This window comes from Megascapheus bottae, chromosome 10, assembly GCF_031878675.1.
Source record: "Megascapheus bottae isolate mThoBot1 chromosome 10, mThoBot2.hap1, whole genome shotgun sequence".
NCBI classification, from domain to species: Eukaryota; Metazoa; Chordata; class Mammalia; order Rodentia; family Geomyidae; genus Megascapheus; species Megascapheus bottae.
In genome coordinates, this window is record NC_143518.1 from 54,492,156 (window position 1) to 54,514,210 (window position 22,055).

The 22,055-nt window shown below is 53.5% G+C and overlaps 1 protein-coding gene across 3 annotated transcripts; it reads right to left on the minus strand.

The window, feature by feature from the left end:
- Positions 1–851: 851 nt before the first annotated feature.
- Ikbke (inhibitor of nuclear factor kappa B kinase subunit epsilon) lies at positions 852–21,781 on the minus strand. 3 transcript variants are annotated; one of them, XM_090341317.1, is made up of 22 exons: positions 21,613–21,781; positions 20,964–21,057; positions 18,967–19,085; positions 18,040–18,180; positions 17,391–17,520; positions 16,459–16,640; positions 15,669–15,829; positions 14,839–14,949; positions 14,426–14,605; positions 13,528–13,724; positions 12,710–12,774; positions 12,384–12,475; positions 12,135–12,221; positions 10,629–10,704; positions 10,400–10,512; positions 8,102–8,178; positions 5,466–5,505; positions 4,719–4,820; positions 3,214–3,310; positions 2,619–2,731; positions 2,396–2,467; positions 852–1,598 (listed from the first exon to the last, which is right to left on the minus strand). In XM_090341317.1, exons 3-22 carry the CDS (start codon positions 19,051–19,053, stop codon positions 1,565–1,567), a joined length of 2,157 nt encoding a protein of 718 aa, XP_090197443.1. In that variant the 5' UTR covers positions 19,054–19,085; positions 20,964–21,057; positions 21,613–21,781; the 3' UTR covers positions 852–1,564. The 3 variants fall into 3 exon arrangements, with proteins under 3 accessions (XP_090197443.1, XP_090197441.1, XP_090197442.1); XM_090341315.1 differs by having other exon boundaries at positions 4,719–4,868; XM_090341316.1 differs by lacking the exons at positions 20,964–21,057; positions 21,613–21,781 and adding an exon at positions 20,770–20,926 and having other exon boundaries at positions 4,719–4,868.
- Between the last annotated feature and the right edge of the window lie 274 nt (positions 21,782–22,055).

Here is a 22,055-nt window from a genome sequence, read left to right on the forward strand (position 1 = left end):
AGAACTTGAACCTATAGGCTCAGGAGACCCCAGGGGCTTGAGGCTCAGATAGCAAATGTGACACCATTAGGCCTGCATAACCAACTGGCCACCAGCATCTCTCCCTAAGTGTTCAGAACACACAGAGAGATGCTGTCCATGCAGAAGCAGCACTGTGGCTGTCAGCCTCTGGGACGTGGCCTTCCCGCTTATGGCCTTGTTGGGTTTTTAGAGGGGGGAGGCTCAGCGATGGGAAGCTCCCAGAGAAGATGGGAAGATTGTTGGTTGCCTTCATGCTTCCAAGCTCTTGCTGGCTCTGGTCCTGCATTCCTCCCTCCCATCCCTTTAAGACAGACGACTCCAGTGCTGGATAAGGAGAGAGTCAATGTGCAAGCGATGTGTACAATCCGGGATACATACCTTCCCCAGGCACCCTTCCAGCTCCCAGACCAAATGCTTCAAATGACCCAGAGTTGTCCTCAAATAGGGAGGGCACAGTCCAGATCCTGAACAGTGGTGAAGATGGGGGAAGCAGCGGATACTTAGCCAGTAGATTTAGGATTATAAAGTGATAAAAACTTTCTCTCCCAGGTTCTGACTCCTAACACAGCTCCCCCAAAAGAGAAGGGTGGGACAAGAGAATGGAAGCAATGGTAAGGTAAGTCCTCCCAGCAGGATGCTTTCATTCTTAAAACTCTTCTCTAAAAGTAGGGCCCATTGAAAGAAAGGCAGGAATCAGGAAATGACTTCCCTGCTGCTCCATTTCCCAACACTTTTCCTCAGAGATCTCCTGCCAGCCCTACTGTAGTCACACACCCCCAGCAGAGGGTGCTCTCCAACTCTCCGTCTCAGATGCAGACCAGTAAGCAGGGTACAGGAAATAGAAAAGGCGCCATGTTTATTCCATTTCTTGAGTGTCTAGGTCTGTTCTGTCTTCAAGGCACTGGGCCTGCAGGCCCGGACCTGTTGGCATAGCTGCCCATTAATGCTGACTGTACGTCTCAGGACCAGGTGGTGCCTCAGGGAGAGAAAGCAAAGGAAGGGTTCCTAAGGCACTGGGATGTGGCCTCACCCACCTCATTTCCCAACATCAGATGCATCAGACCAGAAGCACTACTTCGCTGCCGCAATGTAGTGACCCTCTGGAAACACGAGAGAAAGGTGGGGGCTGTGCCCAATATGAAACTTTTAAGAAAGAGCAAGGTGAGATGAGCTGGCATGAACCAGCACCCTGGGAAAGCTCCAGAAGGCATCTGCTCAGTTTTGGAAAGTGCAGAGGGGTAGGACAGCAAGCCTGCGGGAGCCCCTTCTCCCCACGGCCCGGTTCATTCAGCCCTCCAGGACTGAATAAGACACAGTCAGCCAAGTAAGCAGCTGCTATGTTGTCTCCTGTGGGGTCCAACAGAGATGTCCAGAAGGACAGGCAGTGGCAAGTAATGCTGATAACATTTCCTGGATGGTGACCAGGAGGGAGGTAGGCTGATGAGATAGCATCCAATCACCCTGGGTTGGATCCTTCAGTGCAGGAGAGCAATGCAGATGAATGCCGTTAATGCTCCTGGATGCTTTGTGTACCCCACGGAGCTCAGACGTCAGGTGCCGATGGGTGTCTACTTAACCTATAACAAAAGGTACAGCCTACTCTCACACACCTGCTAGAAAAGCCCACAGACCACACCTCAGGGCCCAGCACCAGGAAAACTCATGAGCCATCCAAGCCTGAGGCATTTGTAGTGCCCTGGCCCTCTAACCAGAACTCTCTGGCCCTCATTCCTGTCTGCCTGTTCGATGTCACCTGGGGTTGTAAGACCTCCTCCTCCCAGTCTAGGCTGCACCCAGAGCCTCTGAAGCAAGACCCAGGCACCCATACTTTAAAGAGCTCCCCTTGTGACTCCATTGAGTGACAAGGTTGAGGTGATGGTAGTTTAGACTGATCTACTAGACTCATTGGCTACAACTCTGAATAAGGAAGGCAAAACTCTCTAAAATAAACTTTTGAGCTATTTTGTAAATAGCTGACATCTCACAGCAAGAACAAATTTATGTTGGCACTAAAATTGGAACTTCCTGCCTGACTTGGGAGTCTCTCCAAGAAACTTTAAACCTCCCTCTATGGGTGCTTAAGGGCATTTCCTCCTGAGGGAATGGGGCCGGAAGAGATGCCGGTCAATGACCCTCTACATATACTCTGGAGACGGACCCCTAACTCCACTCCTGGTCGCCCTTCCTCCCCAGCGCGGGGCCCAGGCACCAGCCCCTGGCCTCCAACTTCTTGTCTCCCTGATGGCACTGAGGTCCTCATTAGACCATAAGAGACCCACACCTCAGGAGAGGCGCGGCCTCAGCTCTCGTGTGGCTGACCAGAAAACAGACCGGTGCCCTTGGTCCTGCAGAGCCCTCAGCAGCTGCCCCTTACTGTTCAATGATGTGGTTGTTGTCCTGGAGGTCAAAGGCCAGAAGCTTCATCTCCTCACGGAGCTCCTGCATGCTGCCCAAGGAGAGGTGAGAGGAGGTTGAGGCTGAAGCCACATGACCCAGATCCCTTCTCCAGAGCCCCACTGCTGAGAATGCTAGGCCCGGCAGAATACAAAAGGACACCTCTCCCCTCCCGTCCTGGCATCCCCACCTCCAGCCCTTACCGGAGAACCAGGTCATTTGGAGCAGGGCTGGGAGGGGGGACCGTGGTGGGTGATAAGGCCTGAGCCCCCTTTGCTGCATCCTGAAGGAGCTGATACGACAGCTGGTCAAGTATCTGCAGGGAGGCCATGAGTTAGTCAGAAGGGACAGGCCAGCTTATGCGTGGCTGGATCAGGGACATGCTGGGGGAAGGCAAGAAGAGGGTAACAAAACTACCCCCAAGTGCTAGGCAGGGCTCACGCCGGTAATCCTAGCTACTCGGGAGGCTGAGATGAGGCTCACCGCTGGCTCAGAGCCTGCTCAGGCAGGAAAGTCTGTGAGACTATTTCCAACGAACCACCTAAAAGCCAGACGTGGAGCCAGAAGCAGAACTGGGTGCCACCCAGCCCTGCTGCTAACTTTTAAAATCTAAGTAACATGATCGATGCATGCCACATTTGTTTAACTTTGTTCCATTAGTCATGTTATGTCCGCATCTGAGTGCACGTTCCTAAGTGGAGATCCCCAACATCAGAGGACTTGGACTTGGTCAAGACAGGGAGTGGTCTGAATCCCCACCCCCAGTCAAATCTTGGGGTGCTCATGAGGGTCTGGTACCTTGCTCAGGTTCTCCTGGGCTCCCTGGGCTTCTGTGTTACAGGCGGCCACAGAACATCCCAGCAGACGCAGGTGGTTCCTGGTCTTATGGACCTCCCTGGAGATAGCAGGTGAAGAAGGACAGTGAGGGTTGGGCTCAGCTTGTGCCGCCTGAGGTCCACTAGCTGCCATCGGGTCACCTCTAGGACAGCCAGGGGCCCCAGGCCTTTGTCCCCCACACCACCTCAGCCTATCAGGGCATGTCTCCATCTCTCATTGGCCCACTGTCCTGCTGCAGATGGACCCTTGTGATGACTGCTGGAGGGGCTTCCAACAGAGCTGCCACAGGAGCCCTGGTGGCAAATGGAAGAAGCCAGTCCGGGGCATGGGTTGTGAGCACAGAGCTGGGAGGGCTCCCAAGAGGCAGATGGCAGCCACACGGGGGCACAATGAGTAGGCAATGTCCACGTTCCCTAGAGTCCAGAGTGCTTCAAGGTTCAAAGTATTTTGTGAATTCTCTTCTCTATGTTTCTCCCTTATACAGCATGAAAACTGAGGCTGGAGCCATTAAACCAAGAGTTGCTTCTCAATCCTGACTATACATAGGATTGCCCACAGAGAAGGTGTGTGTAAAACACTGAAATGTAAGACCTACTGAGATCCTTTAAATCAGATTTAGGGTAGGACCTGGGCGCTGATAATCTAATGGCAGTGGGTGGTGCCTTAGTCTCAGCCCCATGACAAGCCCCAGGCCACAAAGCACATGGCAAGGTGTCCTTTCTTCTCAGGAGCCTGTGTTCCCACAGCAAGAGAAGGAGGCACTTTCCTGAGAGTACCAAATTCTGGTAGGGAAATGTATGAGTTTGAATTGTTAGTGGACACTGCTTGCCTCTTCTTCCCTGCCCACTCAGAAGCTCATCATCTGCCTGTCCTTGTCCTACAGGCATCTGGTGTACCTCAAGTAGATGAGGGTGCACCCCAGCCACCAGGACAGCAGGAAGAACTCAGCTTCTACTGACAGTGAGAAGAGACAACCTCTCAGAGCCTCAGTTTCCTGACCTATAAAATGAGATACTAATATCTCCTGGGTAGAAATACTATGAGACTAGAAGCCGGGAGTTTGGCCTAATGGTAGAGTGCTTGCCTAGCATACATGAAGATCTGGGTTTGATTCCTTGGCACCACATACATAGAAAAAGCTGGAAGTGGTGCTGTGGCTCAAGTGGTAGAGCTCTAGCCTTGAAAAAGCCCAAGGACAGTGCCCAGGCCCTGAGTTCAAGCCCCAGGACTAGAAAAGAAAGAAAGAAAACTAAATACTATGAAACTAAATAAATAAGCAAAGTTGTGGGATCTCCCAGCGATGGCTCTGTCCACCCAGGTACAGGGAGTCATACATTTGCTCATGTCTTCCTATGCTAACTCCTCTCTCTCTCCCATGCTCTCCAGAGCCTGGGGTCCTCTGAGGCCCTGACCTAGGGAGGGGAGTGGGGGAGGGGGAGCAGGAGCTTAGGAGACATGGCTGTTACCTCATCTGCTTGCCCTGAGTGACCAGGGCTGCCTGATACTTCTGCACACAGTCCTCCTGGAACACCTGCAGGAGCCTCTTGGCCAAATGACTGAAATTTACCCTGCAAGGGCAGAGACACCAAGGCCCGTGCATGAGCAGCCAGAAATACCTGTAAATAAACCAGCATCTCCACCATCACCTGGCACAAATGCCAGTGCTTGGCCTGGCAGCAGGGGCATGTATCTGAGAGAAGGAGGAGACAACAGTCACCCACACAAAAGATGGAGACAAGAAGCTAGTTAGGCACGAAGGGAGGAAGAGGGTGGCCCTCAGAGAACACAGCCTCTCCCAAGCTCAGTCAGCAGGGAGAAGGAAAAGATGCATGGCTGTGGAAAGGTGTGTGCATGGGTGGGGGTCTTCACATGACCATTGGATCAGGAAGAGTGTCCTGGGAGATGAGGATGTCTGGAAACAGAAGTCCTGGGAGAGACAAGGGCAGAGAGTACAAAAGGAGGAAGATAGCGAAGGCATTAGGGAGAAATCCTGCAACCATCCAAGCCTGTGTCAGAACAGTCCAGTTACATCAAGATTGCTTCTGAGAAGCCTCCCGCTGACTCAGCTGTGCAAGGTCCCTCCCTGGCCCCAGATAACCCGCCCTAGATACCATCATCCTCTGTGGCCCAGCTACGCCCTAAGATCAGAGCCCTCTGCCATTTCCCTGAGACTGACTGGTGTGACACCCACCCTCCTGCCATCCGCCACTCACTTATCCAGCTTGTGGATCTGTTCCTCATTGTAGCCCAGGCCTGCAGGAAACAGATGGGAATGATGACATCAACCAAACATAGGGCCACAAGGGGTGGCAGGTGGTTACAAAGATGAAGATGACCCAGCCTGGGTCCTGCCGCTCAGTGAAGCCGAGAGAGGTTGAAGTAGAACGCCAAGTCACTTCTTACAACTTCTTGCATCATTGTTGTTACAGCCAACTAACTGATCATGACTGAGAGGCCTAGAGCCCCTGAAGAGGGTGAAGCTGCAGACAGGGAGTGGGGTGTGAAATGGTGGATGAGAGGGGGCCCTCCCCAGTGACCAGGCCTGCAGCTGGTTGGCCTCGTCCCTAAGCAGTCACCCCAAGATAGACTCTGCAACAATGAACTAGAGAAACCAGGCCACCACCCTCTGGGCTCTCCCTCTCAGCCCAACCATTCCTGGCAGACTATCTTTCAGAGGGCCTGGAGCCTTGCAACCTCATCTGCTTCCTGGAGAGCCCTAAGTGGTCCTATAGTGGGGAGGTGCTGCCCTCTGCTGGGAACGGAGGGAATGGGCCTCTTGGACGTGGCAGTCACCTCTCAGTCTTCCTATCCCACTACCCTGGTAGCTGACTTCCTGTAGGGGCACTCAACCAGCTGAGTAAATCCCTCCACTTGTGAAGTTTAAGCCCCAGAACTGCCTCCTCTCATCAGGTACTGTAGGCACCAGATACGGCTTCTCAGAGACTGTTTGCTCATCCACCCAGTGTATAATATTTCTGTGTAGATCAGAAAGAAGATGGTGCTAAATGGCACCTTTTAACACTCTAGGGGCTTAGCAGTTAAAGGCTAATTCCTAATTTTAATAAAGTACTCCAGAAGATCAACAGAAAGGAACATTCCTCAGGCTCTAAAAAATATGGCAGTTAAAAGCAGCTGGAGAGAAGGGGTATCAAGGTTTGAGAAGTAATGTACCCATTACCTGATAAATGTAACTGTAACCCCTCTATACATTATCCCAACAGTAAAACACCATTTTGAGAAAAGCAGCTGGAGCAGGGCACTGGTGGCTCTCGCTTGTAATCCTACCTACTCAGGAGTCTAAGATCTGAGATTTGAAGCTAGCCAGGGCAGAAAAGTCCCTAAGATTCTTACTTTCAATTAACCAGCAAAGAGCAGGACGTAGAGGTGTGGCTCAAAGGTAGAGCACCAGTCTTGAACAAAAAGCCAAGTGAGAGTGTGAGGTCCAGTACTTAAATACATACACAGACACACACACACAGACGCATGCACACGCGTGCACACACACACTTAGCATTTGCAATGAGAGTGCTCAACTTTCTCATCTATATTATGAGGATTAACTAACTAACTTAAGAACTGAGTCCTTAGGGCAATGCCTAGCATTGGCCGGGGGGAGGGGGGAGGGAAGGTTGGATGATAGGGTAATGTCAGCCTCTGAGGGTGACCTGAAAGCACACAGCAAAGGCAGCCCATGGGTATAAGGCCAGCCTGGCATGTCCCCACCATCCAGTGGTGTGCTTGTGTGGGGGTTGTTCCTTCCCATCCCTTGCAATCCTTTGACCACCCCCAGGCCAGGTCAGACTAAGGTTCCCAAGGGCTGGGGATTGTCTTCTGTCATTCTCCATGTCTCCTGGAGTGGCCTTCATTTGAATTAATTCAGGTAAGTTTAAATCTAAAACTGAAGCAGAATAACATCGCTATGCATTACGCTTCACTGCTTTGCTAAGATTACACGTCACTTTGTTAAAGACATTTAGCCATCAGTGCCAGAATACACATGGGGTTTTGAAGACTCTACACACACACACACACACACACACACATGCACAGCATAGTGTTTTGATTATATTGATTATGTGCTGAAATGAAATTAGTGTTACCTGTTTCTTCCTACTTTTTGATTTGGCTATGAAACAAAAAACCAAAATCATCTGTGTGGCTGGCACTGTAGCTGGGGTATTACAAATAGTCCTAAGGACAGAAGAACATCAGCTAAGCACGCCCAAAGCTTTCTGTGCACTCATTAGGCAGTGCTTCAGGGTGGGAGGGGGCTCCCCCTTCAACGCAGGCCCCTCAGGCTCCCTGAGCCCACACCATAGCCCACCACTGTCCTGTCCCATGGTGGAAGCCAATTAGGCAAGCAACTTCCTGTCCACCTCCGAGCCTTTGAATGGGCTTCCCCCACCAGGAGTTCTTCATGCACATCAGCCAAGGAAGTGGGCAAATTGCCTGGCCTGATTACTCAAAAGGTGACTGGTTTCTCTGATCACCCATCTTCTGGAAAACCTGGTGGTCTCAGAGCTCCCATGGTACAATGACTGGGCAAACACTCCTATCCAATGCCCAACACAAAACCACTCCCACAACACAGGGCTCCAGACTACTTCATTCTCCATCCCTGCCATCTAAGCCTGTGCTTCACAGTGGATACCATAGAACGGCCCTCACTGACCTGCAGGCAGCATTCAGGCAGGGACACTTGCTTTAGACTAGGCCCATCCACTGAGGGGAAGAAGGGCAGGCCTCCAGCAAGCAATATTAGGTGGAGGAACAAAAATGTAATGGGAAGGGAGGCAGGAGGAAGCAGGTTGCGGGGGGGGGGGGGGAGCACGCTCTCTCCATGGCTCACCTGGCCTCATCCTGGATTTCTTGAACTGTTTGTAGACAAGGTACATCTTGTCCAGACAACACTGAATCTGCTGGATGCTGTAGGCAGAAGGAAAAACCGGATGGCCTGGTGTCAAGGGAGAAGGGAAGGAGGGAGAAGAGCTGCTTTGGGGGCTGATCTGGGACTGGGGATAACTGCCTTGTCTCTAAGTTTATTTGAGATATCTTGGGGGGATATAGCCAACTGATTCTCAAGTTCATTGTCTGTCTTCATCATTTGCGTTATTATCCCAGTCCTGGGGCTTGAACTCAGGGCCTTGCTTAGCTTCATTCTTTCACGGCTGGCACTTGAGCCACACATCACATGTGGCATTTTGCTGGTTAATTGGAGGTAAGAGTCTCACAGACTTTTCTGCCTAGGCTGGCTTAGAATCATGATCCTCAGATATCAGCCTCCTGAATAGCTAAGATGATAGGCATGAGCCACCAGCCCTACACACACACACACACACACACACACACACACACACACACACACACAAGGCATGGGTTAAGTGAGAATGAGGGCAGGATAGGAAATAACCCTTGCTTATCAGAAGACCCCAGAACCTAAGAGGCTGACAGAGGCAGCTAGGGTAGAGTGGTCACCTGCCAGGGCAAGGATCTGTCTTCCAATGCCTGGCACATAGAAGCAACCTGAATAATGAATCACAATCCTGAAAAAGCAAGAATGAATCACTGGTCCCTAGGCTTGACTAAGGCTATTCCTACTCCTTCTTGGGGGCCTCTGCTGCCTCTTCCTTCTTTCCTTCTTCCCCCGAGCTCCTCCAGGCTGCTCCACATCAGCTCTCTCTGGAGCTGGATCTGGACAGAGCACAAGCGTTTCCTCAGTTTCCCAGAAGGGGTCTGTGCCTCAGAGAAGACGCAGGTGAGGATGGGGGGGCACATTCACAGCCTTCATCCAGACAGTTCAAGGTCTGATGTGGTAGTCCAGAAAGTGTACCCACAGTGTGTGCTGGAGCACCCCAACTGGGGTTCCAGGAGTATTCCCTGGTCAGATGCATGCACACCTTCAAAGAAACAATTTAGTGACCACAACTGTATAGAACACTCGCTTTTTTTGTTTTTGGTTTTTAGTACTCTTTCACCTAGAATTGAGGACATGGGGTCTTAATGTGTGGAGAGCCTGAGTGCTATGTCCACCCGCCCTCCACTGCGGCCAGGCCCAGCGCAGGGATCACGCACCATGGTTTGCTTGTCTGGGTTTCTTTTTCTTTCTTTTTTTTTCTTTTGCCAGTCCTGGGCTTGAGCTCAGGGCCTGAGCACTGTCCTTGGACTTTCTCAAGGCTAGAGCTCTACCACTTGAGCCTCAGCACTACTTCCGGCTTTTTTTCTATGTATGTGGTACTGAGGAATTGAACTCAGGTCTTCATGCATGCCAGGCAAGCACTCTACCACTAGGCCAAACTCCTGGCCCCTTCTCTGTTTTTTGTTTTTTAAGGCTGCAGGTCCCTGCCTGTTCGAGGTCAAAACCCAGGCTGGGAGGTGGGCCAAGATAGAGGCTCAGTCTCTATCATTTGTCAGAGCTGTGGGTGGTTCAGGGAAAACGAGCCGGCATGGTGAGCTTCCTCATCTATACCCTGTAACTACAGTAGCATGATGGTGTAATGGTGGGTTGGGGAATTCAGTGTGTTGCTGTCCAAGGGTCACACACAGACCAAGGGAGCAGAGCTGTGTCCTGCAGAATCACTGCACCTGCTAAGTAAGAGTCTTACCTTGCTCTTCAAGCTACCATGTGTGTGGTGGTGGTGGAGGAGGAGGAGGTAGTGATGGAGGTGGTGGTTGAGGTGGAAGTGGCGGTGGTGATGGTAGAAGTGGAGGTGGTGATGGGGGTGGAGGTGGTGATGGTAGTGGTGGTGGAGGTGATGCTGGTGGGGGTGGAGGTGATGCTGGTAGAAGTGGAGGTGGTGATGGGGTGGAGGTGGTGATGGTGATGGTAGTGGTGGTGGAGGTGATGGTAGTGGTGGTGGAGGTGATGCTGGTAGAAGTGGAGGTGGTGATGGTGATGGTTGTAGAAGTGGAGGTGGTGATGGGGGTGGAGGTGGTGATGGTGGTGATGGTGATGGTGGTGGTAGGCTCTGGATACCTTTGTCCTTCTAGCTGGTCTCAGGGGAAGGTCTGGCTCCTTTATGAGCCCTACTGGACACCCCCGCCCCTTCTGAGGAGGGAGGGTTTCAACTGACTGCTGAAAAAGCTTCTCGACCCTTCTGTCTCCACACCTCCCATCCCTCACCCCGAGAGGTAGAACAATCCCACGGACCTTCTGTCTCCATGTACCTGATCCCGGCTCTTCACCAGCTCCTGCCTCAGGGCGTGCAGGCTCATCTGGGTGTCTGAGATATTTTGGCAACACCTGGAGAGGACCTCAGCCAGCTGTGGGGACAAAAGGCAGGCCCTGGGTGTGGGGGGAGGTTAGTACAGGGCCTTGCCCCCCCACTCAGCCCCTGATTACTGCCCCAACCCTGTGCTGGCCTCTCCAGTCTACTCACAGTCCTCAGCCTGGTCCTCAGCTCAGCCGCCTCCTTCAGTGCCGGCATCTCAGGCGCATCAGCTGCGCTGCTGAACCTGGAGAGGAAAGAGGCTACTTTGAAGGACCAGAGAGGCAGGAGAGGAGGGAGATAGGGCGCCCCACAAACTAGCCATGGCGTAGAGGGAAAGACTCATTGCCTGTTGGGAGCTCTGGAGAGTGCAGGGTTTGGAACATAGGAATCAAGCTCAAGGGTTGGGTCAGACAGGGGTCGGACACCCAGAGTCATGACGACAGTTCTTCTTTTTTGCTTGTCTGAATCTTCTAGCTTTCAACCACCTTCACACCCCTTACCATAACCATAGTACCCTAAAAAGAATCCTGTATATTGGGTGGGAATGGAGGTGGATGGCAGAAAAGAATTGGTGAGCAGGAAGACTTTGGCCTCAACTGGAATCTTCAAGAAAAGAGAGATGAGACCGTGCCGGTGGCTGACACCTGTAATCCTAGCTACACAGGAGGCTGAGCCTGAGAACAGAAATTCATAGTCAGTCTAGACAGACAAATCCAAGAAGCTCATCTCTAATTAACCAGCAAGGCTCAGGTGGTAGAGTGCCCGTCTTGAGCAAAAAACTGGAGGGAGAATGTGAGTACTAGAGTTCAAGCCCTGGACAGAGAGAGAGGGAGGAGGGGAGGGGAAGGGGAGGAGGAAGGGGAGAGGAAGGGGAGGGGAGGGGAAGGGAAAGGAAGGGAAGGGAAGGATACTCTTGACTTCACCCATCAACTATCTCAGGACTAAGTCTGAGCAAAGCTCTCAGTACCCAGTAGTTACCCTTGCATGATGGCTGAGCCACTACCGAATGTGCAGTGGGTATAGTACTTGAAAGCAGGCAAGGCTGACGTGGACCCGGTGCATGCAGGAGAGCCGGGTTGAGTCGTACTGGCCACATCTGCCACCTGCATGACCTTGGGTCTATCATCCCCTCTTCTGGCCATGGATAGATGGGGAGACACGTCTCCATCCTGCTACCTAATAAAATGTTCTTGAGAATCCAGGGGAGCCCAACAATAAACACATGCAAATTTACATGAATATAAATGTTTTTTGGGGGGGCTCTGTTCTCCCTCCTCCTTATGCCTCACCTCTCCAGGGGTCCCTGGGCTTTTGTACTCAAGACCAATGCTGTACCACTTGAGCTCCACCTCTGGCTTTTTGTGGTTAAGTGAAGAGTCTCACAGACTTTCCTGCCCATACTGGCTTCGAACCTCTGTCCTCAAATCTGAGTAGCTAGGATTACAGGCGTGAGCCACTGGTATAAAGCTCTTTCTTGTCCCCTGGCAGCCTAGGTGAGGGCCTGGTCTGGGCAGTCATGTGACCAGGTGGGGGAGGGATGAGAACCAGAGTGAGAACAACCAAACTAGCAGGGATGAGCCTGGGGGGGGGGGGGCGTACAGGTGCATTGCAGGGGTGAAGAAAAGGCAGGAGCGAGGACTGAGGGACCCCAGCTGGCCTGGGCAGGGCACTAACCTCTCCGTGCCCAGGCTGCTGCCGAGGAAGAGGAGGGCTGTCCTGGTGACCTCCAGCGTCCGTCGGGACATGGTCTGCAGCACCTCCCTGATGGAAGAAGAGGGAGTCGGAGCTGCACAGGGCTGCCCGGTCCAGGGTACAAAGTAGCCCCGGACACCCAGGGCACCAGGCAGGCAGGCAAGCTTGCCGGGGCCAAGAAGAAGGCTGGCAGCCTGCGGGACCTCCTCCCCTTGACCTCCAGGTACTCACACGACCCAGTGCAGCCCCCGAAGCATTAATTCCTGTCCATCCTGCAGGACTCTAGCCAGCCACAGGACCTGGTACCCAGCACCTAGCACCCCCTGAAACAGACAGGTGAGCAGGGTCAGGACCCACTTTACTTGTCTCTCTCTCTCTCTCTCTCTCTCTCTCTCTCTCTCTCTCTCTCTCTCTCTCTCTCTCTCTCTCTCTCTCTCTCTCACACACACACACACACACACACACACACACCACCACCACCACCATCTCCTCCACCACCACCACCTCTACCACCTCCACCACCTTCTCCACCTGCACCACTGGAGGCTGCCCCTCACCTTAGCTGTGTTGTAGTCTGCCTGCAGATCCACTTTGGGGACAAACTTGGGGATGTCCAGAGCAGCTGCAGACAAAGACCTGTCTAAGGGGTGGCCTCTGTGATCAGGATCAACTCTGACCTCATTTTTCCTTGCTTCCAGTTTGCACTCCCCTCTCACAGCCCAACTCCCACCTCAAGCATCCCCACCCAAGCCCCATCTTCAATGCAATTTTTTAAGGTAAGGTATGTTTCTGCCACCTTGTGGCCATATTGAGGAACTACACCCTCAAGTCAAAGCCCCACCTCAACATCCAGAAGGAAGGACTTGAGCCCATCCTCTTGCCCATGACTTTCAAGGTGAATTCCTCTTCCTTACCTCAGAGGCTGGTATGGGTATCATTCCAGTTGGAAAGAATAATATTTTTGCTAGAATCTGGAAAAAGGACAAGGCTCTGGGCCCCTGACCTGCCTTTCTTTCTAGCAACTTGGGCTCCAGTTCCTCTAATAGCAGCTACCCAAGTATCTATCACCCTTCTAGCTACAGAAACTGTGGAGCATGTTAAATTCAAGCACCTCTGGCCTGGTTGGATTTCTGTCACAGCTCTGAGGATCCTGGAGAGCCCAGGAGGACCGGCCACTAGCTGAAGTCACATGATACCATAGAAGCTTACACAGAATTAAAAGCCACACTCACCTCTCCTATCCTGTGGTTCAGGAAGCACCCACAAGGAAAATTAGTCAGTGCTCTGGATTTTATGCCCCTAAGTTCTAAGGAGAATGTCACAGGATAAAAGGCCCAGCCTGGGGACCCCCTACTACACACACCCCTTTACTCACGGTCTCTGAAGGCCAGCCCTTTGGGCGTTTCATTGGCTGTGCAGAACAAGGTGAGGGGGCTGCTGGCAGTTGTGTGGGCGATGTGCTGTGTGGAGAGGTTGGGCTCAAGGACGCAGAGGTGACCTTCAAAGAGGTACTCCTGATGCTGGGGGGGCACGCTTGTCTGCTCATACACGGCCTCCAGAAAGATGGCTATCCTAGGACCCAGGAAGGGGTGGGAGGGTCAGTGGACCATATAAGGGCTCAGGGGGACAAGCCAACTAGGATCTTGTTTGTGGAGGGTCAGAAATAGTTGTCTCTCTCGTCAGAGACCGAGAGACAAAAGCACAGTTTATGCCCTGTAGACCCAGATGTCCCAGCCTCCCTCTTTGTGCCTGTCGCTGCCTTGCCCCCAGTAAAGTCTCCCTGATCCCAGAAAATATTTCAGGAGTAAGCCAGGGTGATAGGGCACACCCATAATCCCAGCTCTTAGGAGGCTGAGGTGGACGATTACTGGTTACAGGGATAAATAATGAGACCCTTTCTCAAACCAACCAACCAACCAACCACATGCTCCATTAGTGAAGGATCCTGCAATAGAGGATCCGAGCGACAGAGCTCAGAAATGTCTCCCTCACACACACACACACACACACACACACACACACACACACACACACTTCTGAAAAACACATGGCATTGCAGAGGATACAGTATATCTGCAGTTCAAGGGAAGAAACCTCTTGAACTTGAACTTGAACCCTATGGAACTAGTACTTTTCTAAACCACATTGGGACTCAGACACTTTTGAGCTCAGCCCCTCCTCCCACGTGCTGCCTTGACCTTCACAGCTGCTCAGGCAGGGCCTGTTTCCCTCCCCTCTCCTCCCCTAACTGCCCCCTCCCCATCCCCACGCACGTGTTGTGGGCGTGGATGTAGACGTGGTACAGGACTGCCTGGCACAGGGAAAAGACGTGCACCACCTGTCGCTGCAGGATGTCGCTGGTTTCCGCGAAGAACTGGTCAAAGCCCCAGCACTTGGCTTGCTCCACCTCCAGAATGTTGGCCAGGATGGGCACCAGCTGGCTCTGTAGGCCCCTGTACTCCCGGGACAGGGGCCCGGTCAGGCCTGGGGCCCCCATGTCCTCCTTCAGGGAGTGATAGGGCAGGGGGCATGGAGGAGGAATCGGTAGGAAAACTTGTGTCAGCCTCCAGATAGAATGCCCTGTCCATGAAGGGGAGGCCATGCTCCAGGCCGGGCTCATGGGGAAGCCTGGAACTCTCAGCCCTGCACTTCCCAGGGCTCCACGGGTGTCTGCTCTCCCACTCACGTGGACAGCCGGCAGGTGATGGGGAGACTGTAGCTCCACTCCAGGGGCCCATTTTCCCGCTTCTGAGTCCCTGCAATGGCTCCTGCTGGCTTCTCTGTGGTGATCCGGTGCCTGGTGTAGGGGGTGAGTCAGAGTCTTGTCAGTGGCCCCCAATTACTGTGCTTCAAGTGACAATCACTAGGCAAAGCATCGAGCCTCCCAGCCACTTGAGATGGGCTGGGATTGGGGGGGTCTTGGCTCTCATCACCCACTAACCCTGCTCAGCCGCTCCAAGTGCAGCTCTTTGCTCAGGCAGGGAGGGTCCCACTATCTATCCCACCACCTACTGTCGCTAATCCTCCTGCTCCCATTCTGTACAACCAAGCTGGCTGGTGGTAAGCAACTCCGCTTTCCTCCCCACTGCTGATGACACCTTTCTAGAGGACGCCTAGCCCCATGGCAGGACAGGTCACAGGACCTGGTGTAAACCTGTGTGCTTCAAGGTCCCTGGATTTCTAGAGTCCTCGGTTCTACCTTAGAGCTCTTTTGCTCTGTACTTGGGGAGCAGCCACTGGGGGACCCTAGACCCTCATATTGGCCTACTGTGACCCCTACAGGCTTGGCTACCTTGGGTGAGTCTCTGAGCAGCAGTGGGTGTGGTGGGCAGGAGTAAAGTCCTGGGTTAAGGGAAGGGATTATGAGTGTCCCTCACCAAGCCAGGGGAGGGCTCTGCTTCTATGCAGGTGACTAGTAAACACAGGGCAGTGAGGGGAGGCCGGGGGGGGGGGGTGCAGCAAGCCAATGTATCTAGCCTGTCCCCAACCATTCCAGTTCCCACAGCCCCACCGTACATGATCTCCTTGTTTCGTCGTGGCCCACCAAAGGGGATGAAGGGCAGGCTGCCAGTGGCAGCATGGTACAGGGTCACCCCGATGCTCCAGAGATCCACAGTCACCCCAAAGGTCTTTTGTTGGGGCTTGCGAAGTACAGCTCGTTCGTACATGTCAGGGTGCTGTGGGGGAGAGCAGCCAGCCACTGAGGCAGGTGGCAAGGGCAAAGGACTCTGTCAGCCCCTTCCATGCCAGCCTAGGGGTGGAAACAGGCCCATTCCCAGTCCACCCACTTACTCATGCAAGGAACCAAGGGACATAGATATCAGGTACTGGTGGCTGTCATCCTAGCTACTCAGGAAGCTAAGATTTGAGGATCCAAGTTCAAGGCCAGCCCAGGCAGGAAAGTAAGCGAAACTCTTATCCCTAATTAACCACCAAAAAGCCAGAAGTGGAGCTTGGCTCAAGTGGTAGAAAGCTAGCCTTGAGCTATAGAAGAAAAGTGAGCACAAAAGGCATTACCCCCCCCCCATCTCACACACACACACACACACACACACACACAGAACGGGAACAGTTCATAGTTCTAAAGTGTACCCCCACGCCACTGCTCTAGGGCGCTGCCCCCCTCCTCTTCAGGGACCGGCAGGCTGCAGCATCCTTTGTCACCCATCTTAAGGAAGAGGCTGGCTTTCCCAGGTGGGGTTCAAGGCTGCACAAGTTGGGAGCAGGGGGACAGGCTGGGCCCCTCCTAGGGGGGCGCTCACAAGGCAAAGGGTAAGCCCCCGGAGGCCCCTGGCACGTTGCTCACCAGGTACTCCTCCGTCCCGTACACGGAGATGAACTTCTCGTCGTCATCCAGTTCCCGGGCCGCCCCGAAGTCTGTCAGCTTGTAGATGCTCTGGCCCTGGTCTCCCACCAGACGCATGATGTTCCCAGGCTTGATGTCCCGGTGCACCACGCCGTTCTCCCGCAGGTGGCTCATGCCCGCCACTGCGGACGGGGTGGACGGACACACAGACACAGACCGACAGACACACAGAGGCTGGCTGTGAGCGGGCCCTGGCCAGAGCATGGCTAGAGTCCTTGGCTTACCCTGGCCAAAAGGCTGCCTTGGGCTCCACATACACAGGGAGTGGATGCCCCAGGCTGATAAGCCCCAGGAAAAGCACAACACAGGTGGGCACAGGGAAAGGAGGGGCGTTCCAAGGACCTCAGAGGGTTGAGCTTCAACTGGGTTCAAAAACCCAGAGTGGCCGGACACGGGTGGCTCACGCCTGTCATCTTAGCTGCTCAGGAGGCTGAAAACTGAAGGCAGCCAGGGCAGAAAATCGGTGAGATTTTTTAGCTCCAGTAAATGACCAAAAAGCCAGAAGTAGAGCAGTGGCTCAAGTAGTAGTAGAGCCGTAGTGTGGAGCAAAAAAAAAAAGCTCGGGAACAGTGCCCAGACTTGGGGTTCAAGCCCCATGATGGATGCCACAGCAAACCAAATAGGACACGCCCAACTTCCATTATTCATTTACATGTGGTAAAATACACCGGGCCAAATTTACCACCCTTACCTCTTCTCTTCTCTTGACCCAGGGTCTTGCTGCCTAGCCTAGGCGAGTGTGGGCCTGGCCCGCTGTCTCCCTCAGCCTCATGTTTGGGAATGGGGAGCCTGCTTGCCTCAGAATACCCCCCCCCACTGGTCTGATGGAGGAGGGGGTGGGGGTGGAGCGGAGCTCACCCACGTGGCCTCACCCACGCAGCGCAGCACCACCAGAAACTCGTCCTCCGGCAGCCCAAAGGCGTTCTCCGGGCTTTCCAGCACACTGAGCAAACTCCCGCTGGAGCAGTACTCCATCACCAGCACCTTCTGCCGGCCACCCCCCTGCGAGTGGGACCAAGGGAGGATTCCAGAGGGGGCCCTTCTCCTCCCCACCCGACCACAGGTGGCCCCACCTGGCACCAAAGCCCCAGGGTCCAGGCCCCAGCTTCTGTCTTGGCCTTCCTTCCTTGCCTCCTATTGATTCCCTATACTGAGTCCAAGGCCACCTTCTCCAGGAAGCCTTCTCTGACTGGGCTTCATTCATTTTGTTTGTGCTAGTTACCTGCACTTGAACTCAGGGCCTGGGCACTGCCCCTTGACTTTTTTGCTCAAGGTTGGCCCTCTACTACTTGAAACATGACCCACCCCCTGCCCGGCCCCTAGCTTTTTCATGGTTAATTGGAGGGAAGAGTTTCACAGACTTGAACCTCCGTCCTCAGATCTCAGTCTCCTGAGCAGCTAAGATTACGGGTATGAGCCGCCGGTGCCCCAGTACTTTATTCCTTTTGCACATGCTTCCCACTGGAGCCCACACTCAGCGCTCTGCTGCGTGGGAATGACACGACACAGGACAGCACGCACCGTCTCCTCCACGGCGAAGAGCTTGATGATGTTGGGATGGTTCAGCTTCCGCAGCACCTCGAACTCCCTCACCTGCACCTCACGGGGCCGCAGGTAGCTGGCAGAGTTGAAGACCTTCACAGCCACCAGCTCCCCGGATTTCTGTCATGGGGAGGAGAGGGGAGCAGAATTGCCACCTCTGTGGGGAGGGGGAGCAGCGACCCTCCCTTTGAGTTTCTTCAGCCTCTCACATCAACCCCAGAGAGTGGAGAGGCCTAGTTGAAAGGGCCCCCTGCCCCTCAGTGTCTTCCCCAACCTTGTTCTGGACAAGGGACACACCTGGTCCCCTTTCCGGTATGCCTATTGCTGTCCCTACCATGCACAAGAATGTGGCAGTGCGTGTGTCCTGAGCCTAATCTCAGGGCCTGGTGATCCTTAAAGGCTCAAGGCTGATGCTCTATCACTTGAGCTACAGCTCTGCTTCCAATTTTTGCAGATGAATTGGAGATTCAAGTCTTACAGATTTTCCTGCCCAGGCTGATTTCAAACTGTGATCCTTAGATTTCAGCCTTCTGAGTAGTTTGGATTACAGGGGTGATCGGCCTGCACCCAGGGTTGCTTCCAACCTGGAAGCTGGAGAAGGGAATGTTATCTTGTGAGTTCTGCTGCAGCTCTGCAGTGAGCACAGGACAAACTCAAACAGGCCCACCTTCCCACACCCCATGGTTACATGCCACTTACTGTCCTCCTCCCTGAATGTCTGCTTCCCATCCTCATCCTTCTCTTGTCCCAACTTGTGCCTGACAGAGGTATCATTCCCAGCAGCCCGCCTCCCTGCCCAGAGGAAACAGAATAAAGCCCCAGGGCCCCTGGCCAGCCATACAAGAGAGCCGCTGGGCCGAGTGTATGGTGTGTGAGGGGGCCAGAGCCTGCGAGGCTGCTTCTTACCTTGCTGCGGGCCTTGTACACACTGGCGGTGGCCCCTTGCCCCAGCAGGTCATCAGTGTGCCACAGGTAATTGGTTGTACTCTGCATCTCTTGCCCCAGGCTGACTGCTCACCTTCTACCTGGAAAAAAATAATAAAACATGCCAGAGCCCAGGATTTCTTCCCTAATCTGGAGTGGACACAGGTAGCCAGCCACCAGTGCCCCAAGATTACACGGTGACATGTGGTCATGTCACAGGTGAAGGAGGGGGGAGCAGGGAGCAGTGAGAAGTGCAGAGATGTGATTTAACTTTCTCCAGGGGCACAATGGCAAGAGAGTTCCCACTATGCCCTCAGCCTACAGCCTCAGCCTGCTCCGCTCCTCCCACAGGGCTTTGCGCATGCCCTCGCTCCTCAAGACCCCTCCAGCCCCTCCGGAGACAAGCTTTCCTGAGAGATGAACCTCCTTTCTCCATCCCCTCTCCCAGCTACTAGGTCTCTGGGATTTGGGCAGCCAGGCCTAGAATTGTCCCAGGAAACAGAAATTGTACAGAAGGAAGGGCCTCAAGTCAGACAGAGGGGCAGGCAGAGTCGTCCCTCCATCACAAATCTCCAGGATTGCGACACAGGCCCGGAGCCCCCACCCTACCCACTTGCTGCCACTCTCCTTATCACTTCCTGTTGCCTGTGAATGAGAAGCTGCTCCTCACTAGACAGCCACTCAGCAAGGTCAACGCTGTCTGAGAGAGGAGAAGGCTCATGGCAGACAAAGAGAGAGCAAGTGGTGTGTGTGTGTGTGTGTGTGTGTGTGTGTGTGTGTGTGTGTGTGTGTGTGTGTGTCTGAGACAGAGAGAAAAAGACAGAGACGGAGAGACAGAAAGCCCATGGATCTTGGGGAGGATCTGAAACCCTTCTACAGCTCTGTTCCTCATCTATCCTCCCATCCTGTTCCAGAGTAGCTTCAGAAGTTCAGTTCACAGTGTCTCTGAAAATAGGGTCAGGCTGGCCCTTTTGGGATGCCATGGATAGCAGTGGGAAAAGGGCTGTTATCCCTTAAATGTCTTGAAATAGGGCTGGATTAAAAAGGGGTTACACTAATCTAACATTTCAGTCTTTTTCTCTATCTCTGTCTCTCTTGAGTCACACCACTAGCCCATCATAGGTTCTCAAAGTAAGAGTTGCCAGACCTAGAAGTTTTTGTTTTTTTTTCATTCTTTTCTCCTCTCTCCCTTCCTTCCATGTTTTTCTGCAGTGCTAAATATGAACTCAGGGCCTTGGGTCTAGGCTAGTGCTCTACCTCCCTGAATCATACCATCAGCCTGGCTTTTTGCTGGTTATTTTGGAAATGGAGTCCTTCACAGATGTTTCTGTCCTAACTGACTCTGAACCATGATCTCAGCCACCTGAGTAACTAGGATTATCAGCATTCAGCTCCAGTCTTGCTTAGCTTTGAAAGTTCTGTAACAAACAAAAAAAAGCAAATCCTAGAGAATGTCAGCCCTTGAGCCAGAAGCCACTGGAAGAGATCAGTAGTCTAGTTCCACACACTGTACTCATCTTCCTGTACCATGAAGACTTCCAGGAGCCAGCGAGGAGAGGCTGCTGAAGACCACCCAGCAGCTAGCTCTAAGGTAAAGGAGTCAGTTAACCATTGGGCTTTAGGCTTGTGTAGAACATGCTGAAACTGGGGGGCCAGCTTTGGAAGAACAGATTATACACTGTCTTCACAGCTTGCCCACCCGTGGCTACTTGGTACTGCACACCCCCCCCCACACACACACAGGCATGTGTGGTGCACAGGACAGAACCAAGATGGGCACTGTACCTAAGAGCTTGGCTGGAGTGAACCCGTTCCCCTTTGGGTACCCGGCCCCTCTTCTCCTGACCAGAGGGCTGGGACCCTCAGCGAGTAGATGGATGAAGGAACAACTCCAGCAAAGCCCAGGAGCCAGCAGATCCACGCACTGCATGGCTTCCTCCCTCCTCGCTCCGCTTCTGTGGCCAGCTGCTCTGACTCACCCCAAACTCCAATGGCCCGAAATCTGGCAGAAACTCTTCCTGGTGAGTGAAGGCTATGCTTTCTGTCTTGAGCAAGTCCAGGAGCTGAGCTACACTGGAAAGAGGGGTGGAGGGGGGAGGTGAATGAGAGGTGTATCAGCACCCCCCCATCAAAGGCCACCAACACCAGCCAGTTTCTCATCCCCCCCCACAGGGCTGAGGGAAGGGGTTCCACTACACCCCCCTCCCCCCAAGCAGTGGTTCTCAGAGCTTTTCCTGGCAACTTCTTCTCTAGCCATGGAGGAGACCAGAAGCAGAGGGAAGGGCTTAACCCCAGCTTTGTTTTGGGGGTGTTGGGACACAGAACCCACGAGAGGTACTGTTGGCAAGGGTGGCTTTCCTCTATGGTTCCACCCCACCCTCCTGCTTCTTGATCATCTCCAAACTGTCCTTTCCAAGAATATCTATCTATCAGAGAGAGAAGGTGGAACACTTCCTGGCCTCCAACAGCCACTGAAAAGACTCAGGATAGAGACACTGGGCTGAGACTGCTGCTGTAGCTAACACTGGCCTGGCAGCCACTCAGCTGAGCCCTGCCCTGGCAGCTGTCTCACCCAGCTGCCCCCTCCTCGCCCCACCATTCCATTTCAGCTGCAGGGACTGGGTGTACCTCCAAAGCGTTCAGACCTCCAAGTCATCCATAGGTAGTGCCCAGAGCATTCTGGTGGCTAGGGCTGCTGGGGCTCACAGGCAGGGCTACTTGAAATGGCCGCGTGCCACCCAGGATGTGGGACTGAAAGGTTTCTTCTCTGCCTTCCAGCCAGCAGTGGAGCACCCAGCCCAGCAGAACCAAGCTAAGCTCCCACTTCCTGATTTCTCTCTTTCTCCACCTCTCTCTCTCTCCCTCCCTCCCTCCCTCTCTCTGTCTTAAAGAGACAGGCAGCTCTGTGGCTACCACCCCAGCAGGAAGGGGAAAGAGGATGCTGTGAGTTCCCCAGTGGAGACAATAAGGGCAGAGTTTAAGGCTGGAACAGAGGCCTGGGCATTACTGGCAGATGACTAGGTATTGTTTGGGCATTTCACTAAAGCAATAAAGCCAAGGGCTCTGCCTGG